This window comes from Dendroctonus ponderosae, unplaced genomic scaffold (assembly GCF_020466585.1).
Source record: "Dendroctonus ponderosae isolate FM_Combo_2020 unplaced genomic scaffold, Dpon_F_20191213v2 Dpon_F_20191213_7, whole genome shotgun sequence".
Lineage (NCBI taxonomy): Eukaryota > Metazoa > Arthropoda > Insecta > Coleoptera > Curculionidae > Dendroctonus > Dendroctonus ponderosae.
In genome coordinates, this window is record NW_026018916.1 from 12355962 (window position 1) to 12366064 (window position 10103).

A 10103-nucleotide genomic window follows, 5' to 3' on the forward strand; every position below is an offset into this window, starting at 1 on the left:
GATCTGAGGGTAAAGTCAGAAAGGCAGCAGAACCTGACGAAGTGCCTGCTGACAAACTAAAGCTTATCGCAGAAGACTCTAGAAGAATATATATACTATTAAAATTGATTAACAACTTGTATGAGGCGGCAGAGTTCCTAGCGATTGGATATCCTCAACATTCGTGACACTGCCACAGAAAAATAAAGCCTGATAATGTTCGGACCACAGAATCATTCCCGAATGAGTCACATCTTAAAAATATTTTTAAACATCATACAAAACCGAATTTATAAGGAATTTGAACAAGACATAAGTGACATTCAAAAGGGTTTTAGGAAGGGCGTGGGAACAAGAGAAGCGGTCTCCGGACTGAACAAATTGAGACAGAGATGCCTAGATATGAATCATGATATGTATACATCTGGTTTATCGACTTTCAAAAGGCATTTTGTGGGACCAACACTCAAAACTCTTAGATATACTAAAGACAAAAAGATCAATAGCAAAGAAGTAAGAATAATATCCAATCTCTATGGGCAACAAAAAGGACTAGTCAAAGTCGGAGAAGATCTGAGTGAGGAAATTAATATATGTCGAGGTGTTAGACAGGGATCTGTATTGTCGCCTCTCTTATTCAATGTGTATAGTTCATCTTTGAAGGAGCGCTGTCGGGAGAAACCGGTGGTATTGTCATAAACGGGGAAATAATTAACAACTTACGATACGCGGATGGTACCGTTATTGTCGCCGACAGTCTGAAATACCTACAACATCTGGTTGAGTTAAGAAGTATTTTCTGCAAGACATATGGCCAAGATATGAACCTAAAGAAAACCAGAATCATGGCAACTTCAAAAAACCAAAACACAAACCACAATATACCATCTATAAATATTAATAATGACAACCTGGCATGGGTATGTTCCTGCAAATGTCTTTGCACATGGATAAGATAAAGTAGCAGCGCTTTCATACAAATTAATAAAATACTCTGCAGCCGAGATATTAGAACTGAGATCCAGAATGCTAAAATGCTATAGATTCTCCATTCTATTGTATGGAATTAAGGTTTGGACACTTAAATCGGAAAACAAAAACATAGAAGCATTTGAAATGTGGTGTTATAGGAGGATGATGAGAATATATAATACCTTGACAAGATTTCGAATGAGGAAGTACTACGCCCAATGAATAAAGCGAAATAAATTAGTAACCATAAAAAGGCGGAAACTAGAATATTTAGGACATGTTCTGAGAGGGTATAGATATAACATCCTTAAGCTAATTATTCCAGATAAAATAAAAGGTGCGCAACTTGAGGTGCTTTGGTTGCACGTCCACGGAACTCTTCAGGTTTGTTAATATCAAGGACCCACAGAACCGGGTCCGAGCCCATCAGCTCACATCAACCGGATTTAGTTTGACAATAACACTTTATTGTGGCCATTTTTTTCGTAACGTCCAATGTTACGAAACCTTATTGCGAAATAGAAAGATAATGATAGTTATTTTCAAGCTAAACCCAGGTGGTGAGATAGACTCCAAACCACCGGCTCTGTGACTTGATTGAGGTGTGCTAAACGGTTATTTTTCTGTAACGGATTACAACGTTTCAGTTTTACCTTGGTAATAGGTTTCAAAATGCGGTTACAAAAGGAACGTGTTACTTTTTAAATTTTTTATTAAAAATGCAGAATGATGATGATAGTAGAAATAGTGATGATAAAAGTTGAGAGCGCTCGACGATGCCGCATTGGTTCTGTGACGGACGCGAACCAGTTTTTCAAGTTTATGCTACTGTTCCAAAAAAAACCTTTTAGTCGGCAAACGGCTGTAGCTGGTGCGCATAACTGTTTCTGTTTTATGAGACGGTTCTAAAAAAAACGGTTAAATCGGCTAGCTGTAACTACGGTTTCAGGTTACACGTTACAAATACCGACCATCCCTAGTACTTGAAACTAAAACAAGATCACAAGAACATTTAGAAATGTTGGTGTTGAAACTGTGCAGCTTTAACTCTAGAAACGATTGTGTTGAAAACATCAGGAAAATTTGCTTTGAACCGAATTGGCAAATTCTTCATATCGTTAAATCTGTAGTTAAAGCCTAGATAAGTCTAATTTGATAAAAGTAAAGGCAATATGGATTAGTTTGTGTATTGAAAAAGGTGATTTCCCTTAGAGCGTATGCAGGTATGGGGTCTGGAACGAAACGTTCATATTATTCTGTTGTAGTTTGTAAAGTATTGCATTCGGATATCTAATCATCCAGACTGGCTCAAGATAAGTGCAGTTTCTTTATATTTAAATGTAATTCCATAGTTTTAGACACAACAACGTCTGACAATAATAAAATAATAAAATGTACACTTACTGCTGTTGCAATTTGTTGATTTATTGTCAGTTTTTATATGGGGATTTTAAACATTAGTCATAAATTTTCTATTTTTGTCGCAATTCAGGCTAACTGGAAAAGCTCGTATAAATCGAAAGGGACGATAACGGAGTTTATTCTCAGTCATGATCAAGAGCTGACGTAATTGCAACGTTGTTGGAAAGTTCCCAAGTTGGTTCAATATCAGTCGCCATTAATCTTAATTTCAGCTGAAGATCTAAAGATGCTCATTCTATAAAATATCCGCATAAACGCTGCATCAAAAATAAAAATAGGAATTTGTTTGAAAATGAGTTTTTATTCAAAGTGGACCACAATTCTGATTTAAGAAGCAAAATATTAAAAACATTTTTTTTAAGTAAAAAGAAAGGAAAGGGACTTTTCTTTTCGGACTTCTTTGTTGTTTACGATCTAAGGAAGGATGTGGCTTCACTGACTCACCCAATAATTGATATAAGCGACATGGAACCGCATAACAAATCCACTTTCAATGATTACATTCCCGGTAAGCTTCTCAATATGCCGATAAAGCCGAGTGCAATCCACAGGTGACGTAAAATCTTCTTCGGTGGAAATTTCATCAGAATGGCAACCTAACAATAATAAACTAATCTCTAATGCAAAACTCGGAATTCCGGTTGTATCAAACTCGGCTACTCGAGGGAAATTAGGCGCATAAGTATCATCCCAAACCAAATTAATGGAAACGCAACCGGCATAGGAAAATTGTGGGCGCGATCATTCGGAAAATCGCACTTGGAGATGCACTTTCCGTGTATTTTCCAACTTTCTCAATTTTCGTAATTCGCTACGCTCTTTTTGTTGTGGATTGCAGTTTATTTTACGAGTTGTTGATGAGATGCGTTTCAGGGACTCCAGAGGCGTACACTTGCACCAACCTCACAAATAACCGAAACATATTGAAATGCCCATAAAATAATACAATTATGTGTGGAAAACTGCGGTAATTAAATGCAAACTGGATTCCTGAAATGAGCGCTTATGATCTGGAATATTCAAGATCGGCTCATTATGTTATTATTCCTAGTGTGTTTCTATATTATTCTTCTTACAAGAGTCGTTTGATTAGTCAGTGATGTTTTGAATTTCCCGTGCAGTAACTTTAAGTTCAACACCACCCCTGTCAACTGTCGTCTGTTAGTAGACTGCTGTGAAAATTTGAGTCATTCATTCACATCATTTAGTTCGTGTTAAACACTCATTGAAATGTGAAGACTTCATCAATTTTGACGAAACTGGAAAATAGTATTTACAGGGTGATTCAGAATTGGCGTCATTGCTCTGGGGGTGTCTTGGGAGTACAGAAAAAATAGTAAAATAAATTAAATGTTATTGAAAACTCAGATATTTGCAAAAAAATAGATCAGAAGGATGGCAACAATGTTTTTCAAGGCAATCTGCCTAATTAACATTACGTAAATACCTGTTACTTCGTACTTATTAAAAACTCCGGTAACCATGGATAAACATGAAGCAAATAAAATAAAAGAGACAATAACATCCGTTGAGGTTAGAATAACGGTGTCACCTTGCGGTCAGTGCTGCGACAAAACAGCCCCCGAGTGCTGCCATCTTTCGGAGGCAAATGAGTGATATAAATAAATAGGTCACAACTGTCATCCAAAACCGCCTGTTAAATGTTACTCTCTAAGTGGGCCCCTATATATCCTTAAAAGGAATGACGCCAATTTTCATTCAGCCTGTATATATCCGATCCATCTGTTCTTTAGATCTCGTTCTCTCAAAATTAATTGGTTTTCATTCTCCGTTGTCATTAAGTGCACCTGCGGCTATTTTACGGATTTGTGTTCGGTCAGGATTGACCAAAAATAAAAGTATTCTGGAAAAAAAATTTAAAACGTCATAAATACTGATATTAAACAAATTTAATTTTCTTTGTCAAGTCTTAACATTTGAAATGTTGAAATCAAGCAACAAATTAAATATGTAGCCTAAACAATCAAGTCAACATTTAAAATGTGTGAACTTTGTCAGAAACTAAATGATCGCGGATGTCCAAAATCGACCAAATAAAATATAATGTTGTTTCTTAATATTAATATTAATACACCTTGAATTATATATTTGCACTCAGCAAACACACCTCGGTCTCTAAGACGTCCCACGGAAGTCACTACAGGATATAGGCCTAAGTCCCTCGGACGTCCCGGTACGTCCCCATATTTACGCAGGACGTCCATGAGACATATTTTTGGGACTGTTCGGACATGTATGGGATGATCCTGTAAAAGTCATTTAGAACATTACTGGGACGGGTTGTTTAGAGTATATCTGTAGTATAGTAAGTATAAACTACGAAAAAACTTTGAAGGCAGCTTTATAATTTGGAAAATTTTGGGTGGAAGCAATTTGAAAGAAACAAGATACTGAACCAATAACATAAATCTACCTATATTTAAAAAAAAAAACAAAAAACGTTTATGTATGGTATCAAACTAAACTTATTTTTGCTATGCTCTTCTGTCTGAAACCGGTAAAGTTAGTTTTTTCCTTTACAGTCTTTCCGGCGCGCACCTGAGCCAATTTTGAGCTTCAATTTCAATGTCTTTTCTTGTTGATATAAATGGTGGATTTTTTAGCAAACCATCTGTAATGAAAAAGAGATATATTTTATCATTTAAAAATCCAACTAAAGGTTCTTCAGCAACTTCTACTTCAGGCCTCGCCACCAAGGTTAGAACTTGTTGACTAAGTCTATTCGGATCACATCGAGGGTCAGGCAAAATTAGATTCTTAAGGCCCTCATTAGAATGCTGGGCCTCATTAGAACATTGTAAATTATTTAATAATGTACTTGTTCTTTCATTTATTTAACGGTGATATAAAGATTTTGCTCAATTTTTAGGCGCTTTAGGCATGGCTTTACGTTCGAAAGCATGGAAAGTATAGCATACTCTATACATATTAACGAAGATCATACATAAAAGTGATAAAAATATAAATTATCTACTTACCGTACATACTTATAACTTTTTTTCGAGCGTGCTATTCACTATTACTACATATACGTCCTGTTCATTACTTCCATGGGAGCAAAAAATATAACGTTTCTGGGACGACTCGCATGGGATCTGCATGATATGTTTGTGCAATACGAGAGACGTCGTAGGGACATCCTACCAAGGATGATCCCATGCGGGACAACGGGGATCAAAATAGAACGTTTCACGGACCATTTGTGTTTGCTGGGCAGGAATTAAATGGTTTTAAATATGAGGGTGGTTTGAAGAGTCCGTGCAAAGTCAGAGAGAGGGCACCAGTGGAAAATAACCAAAGTTAATTTCAGTTAGTAGCATCTCTTGGAAGAACGCACACCAAGTTTCAGCCAGGTCGGTTTATTTCTTTCTGTTTAACGTTCGTTTGAAAGGATGAATCGAAAGATTTTTAAAAACTGGACTAGAAAGAAATTCGCGTGCTGATTAAACATTTCTTTATGAAAGGCATATCGCTTTAAGAGACTAAAGAGCTGTTCGATAAACATTACGGTGATTCTGAACCTTCAATTAGAACAGTTTATAAGTGAAGTTTTACGCCGATGTGAATACATTTGGATTGTAAAGTGCAGGTTTCGGAATCGCTAATTTTAGACTGAACCCAGCTGATGAGAGCTAATAGACTCGAAACCGGTCCTAGGGGTGCCTGAGGTTGGTGCATTAGGAAATCTGCACTTGCCTATTTCTGAAGTTACGCTGAACGTTCTGGACGACCTTTTTCCACTACTGCTCCAGAAATCATTGATACAATCCATGATATGGTGACGGATTGATAGCAATTAAGCTAACAGACGTTAGAAGAGTGTAGAACAGAAGAGTTAGAAGGTGTTGGAAATTGCCAGTGCTGTAGGCATCTCGAATTAACGGGTACATAATATTTTGCACCAACATTTGGGCATGAAAAAGCTATTAAATGCTCAATAACAAAATATTAATTAAAATTATGCTGAAAAATAAAAACGATTTATCCTAAAAAATTAAGTTGTTTTCATTTTTGCACGGATTTTTCAAACCCTTTCGCCCTTGTAATAGTAATAGAAGCAGGTCTAACCGTAAATGCCTGTAAAACGACACAATAAAACAATAAAACACACTTATAACAAATCTTTGATATATCAACACTAAAAAGCAACTTCTACAATCCACAAACTACAAACTACCCCTGTTTGTAATAATGTTGAAAATAGTTACTTTTACAACCCACGCCGGATTTGTGGCCTTATTAATTACGTTTCTTAAATGCAGGAAAAATCTTCCATTTGCGTATTGTGATGTTCACTAACAGCTAACTATTCTTATAATAAGATGGCATGCAGAAGCTCACTTCCAAATGGTAGATATAAACAATATTTCATTGAAATTATATGTATCGCACTAAATGGAAACTAATCTAAAAGAACAAAATCGAAAAATTGATAAATCAAAGTTGAAAACATTTGTATAATAATTATAAAAAAAATACGCGTAACTTATAAAATTAAGTGAAGCAACTGGACAATTTACTTAACAAAATAAGTAAGTGAGTAGGTATATCTAGTGTCCAAGTAAGTCTAGTGTTTATAAAAACTAGATTATTTCGCCACTTATAAACATAATTAAAACTAAATATAATATATAATCTCTTTGAATGAATTAACGCTTATTCTTAATGCATTAATTCGAGAAGAACTTAATCTACGTAAACTGAAAAACACAAAAAACGTTCCTAACTATTCGAACTCGGATCGGAATCGGTTGCAATAAGAATATTTACAGGAATTATCAACGAAACAAATTTGAAAAGTAATACAAACAATTCGCATCTCTCAAAATCTCTATCTACATTTGATATTTAGCGTCTTTCTTCGTCATTAAAAATATCTTCTAGCAACTGTTTTGTAATGCTTCTATGAGGCTTGGCTGGATCCAATTTTGGTCTTCCATAGAGTCTGCTGTTGATCACATACAACCTACAGGAAAACATTTCTGATTATTTTTGTATTATCAATAATAACTGTTATTATTAATGGTAAATAGCAGGCATTACAATGTAGTCAAGGCTTAAAAGAAAATTAACGCTCGTTAGAATCGTTTTAGCAGTGAATGGGGTAAAAAATCAAACAATGCACAATCTAGAAGAATACTTTAACAACTTGAATTTTTATTGCGGGAATTCAATTGTATAGAATCGATAAATTTTGATTTATACATCATGATTTACATAGTGTAATAGTATGACGTATTTGCGTGATCTAATAACCGGAATCATTTTTTTTCGATATTTTAGCTCAGGATATGATTCGACAACAACTCTTGATCATGATCATGATGACGCGTGAGCTTTCTACATTGAATACAAAATCGCTGTACATTCAAGGATATTTTTTCCATATTTAGTTCACATTCAACATAAATGTTGCCAGCAATTTATAATAACTAAAGCTTTCACTGGAACTAAGTCGAATTTAAAATTGGATTTCTCTTGATGATTAATCGAAAAACAATTATATATTTTCTACTTCCTCAGTTCTCTTCAATCAGGCAATCAGTTTCAATTATTAATAGGCTCAACTAACTAATAATATAACATTGGAAAATACGTTCGCAGCACAGTTTTTACTTACTTTTCACTTAATTCGCATCTCACATTAAACCACCAATCGCACACGAACACCAGCTGACTAAACTGGGTACCATTCGGGCACAAAAAGCTCGTCTGCCTACCATCAATATCGCAATAGTGCCAACTTTGGCACCGAGTTTCCGGGTCCGCATAGAAGCCAGGATATTGTTGCTCATCACAGTAAAAGTTGGTATAAGGTACCATTCCTAAGACTGGATAATCTGTGCCTGGTCGACCTAAACGAAGTAAAATATATTTTACATGCTTGTTTCGCCTAGATTATCTGAATAATTGTGTCTTATAATATTGTATTTTCCTATATTTGTTCTTGCGTACTCGATCCAGCTTTTAGATTCTTTCAGTTTTTCGTTCATTCACTAGACCAGAGATCCGTTTAAGCAGATGCTCTTTGTAACGATTTTGAACCTCGCACTTCTTGTCACGTAAAAGATGCTAGTTCTAGACTATAGAGGCTCTCATTAATTATTCTTCACTCCATTTTGCCATCGAAGCTGTTGTTTCTTTTCGTGGTAAAATTATTCATGGATGTTATTGTTGATCCGTTTTTAAGATTGTTCATTGTTGTTCTTGAAAACTCTGATATATTTTGTCAAAAGAGATACACTTTCGAGGCAATTCCTTGAAACTAATAGGTTTTGCGGGGTTTTAAGCCGTTGAAAAATGAAATTTTGTCCTGACGTTTCGCAAGCACGAGTGGCTTGCATCTTCAGAGGCGGTTTGCTTGAACGCTTACACTACTCTGATGCGCTTCCTCGGGCGCAGTCCGTATTGATGACATAGCCTAGGCCTGGACAACGCTGTGTTGAGTTGCGCTATTGAGTTAACGAGTTATAACTTATCGGTTAATGAGTTATCAGTTATTTATTAAAGCTTTACGAGACCCGAGACTCTAATTTTCACATCTAAAAATACGGTTATCAACATTTTTTTGTTTTTGAGTAACGTTTTACTACTTTGTTCAAACAACTAAAAAAAGTTACCTATATTTTTCCAGCAACCGAACTACGAGTCCAAAGAAAGTCGACAAGTTTTCTTGTAAAATCGATCTCTTAATTTTGGTGCATAAAATTTTGTTTGCCGGTATTTTACAGTAAAACGTTACGAAAAACGCGGTTTTTCTGTTTAGACAGCGTTGTTTAGAAATATTGACATCAAAGTGAAGAAACTCCAGTTTCCAAGAGTTTCCCAAATCAATGATTATAAACTTTCGGTTTTTCAGTTCCGGGAAATATGTTTGGAAAATAACCCAGAAATAATTATTAGGGTTTTGTCGATGCGACTTGCGACTAAAAATCTTGAGAGCGATTAGGGCGGCGAATTTGTGAAATACTAGTTTTCAGAACTTTTGCTCTCTGGTCGATTGCTCAAGATAGTCCTAATTACCTTCGGTAAAAAACTGAATAAAATTATTTGGCCAATTTGTGCCAAATTCGAAGCTGAGAAGGGTTTCCTAAAGTTCCCTGCAAACCGATGAATGAGGCGACTTTTCTAGCCGAATCAGTTTTCTCATTTTTGGCTCCAAATACCCCATTGTTAGAAAAGAAGAAAATCATCAGAAAATAATGTTTTTTTTTGCGTTTTCGATTAAAAACTATTGGGTTTTACCCCAACCTCATTGTTGGCTTTTGTGCTTAAAAACTTTTAGTTTTGTGATCGATTTTTGAGAAAATATTAATGATTTTCGGCAAAAAACGGGAGAAATTTATTTTCGCTTTTGTCCCGATTTCCACGCTGAAAAAAGTTTTTGTAAAATTCCTACAAAGATTTAGATTTATCTTGTAAATTTTCGCGTAAAAGACCTCAGATCGCGCCGGTATTTTTAAGTGAAACTCTACAAAATAGAGCGTTTTTGAATGGAAAGTAAAGCAAAAAAAATTCAGTCAAAACAAAAAACCACATTTTTTAACAAACTATACAGACTTCAAAAGAATGGAGGTGACGAGTTTTCCAAATAATTTATTAGAAACTTTCGTTGATTTTGTTCATTTTTTGATAGAAAATGATTTGATTATTGTCCGAAATTCGAAGCTGGAAAGGGATTTCGAAACTTTCTACAATGGGTCGAAGGA

At 35.3% G+C, this 10103-nt stretch overlaps 1 protein-coding gene across 1 annotated transcript in view; it reads right to left on the reverse strand.

The window, feature by feature from the left end:
- Positions 1 to 6500: 6500 nt before the first annotated feature.
- Positions 6501 to 10103, reverse strand: part of LOC125505135 — a 6784-nt gene continuing 3181 nt past the window's right edge. Inside the window, exons 3-4 of the mRNA XM_048668298.1 lie at positions 8015 to 8249; positions 6501 to 7360 (exon numbers count right to left, since the gene is read on the reverse strand). Coding sequence (XP_048524255.1) covers positions 7243 to 7360; positions 8015 to 8249 — 353 coding nt within the window. The 3' untranslated portion in view covers positions 6501 to 7242. The remainder of the gene's footprint in view (positions 7361 to 8014; positions 8250 to 10103) is intronic.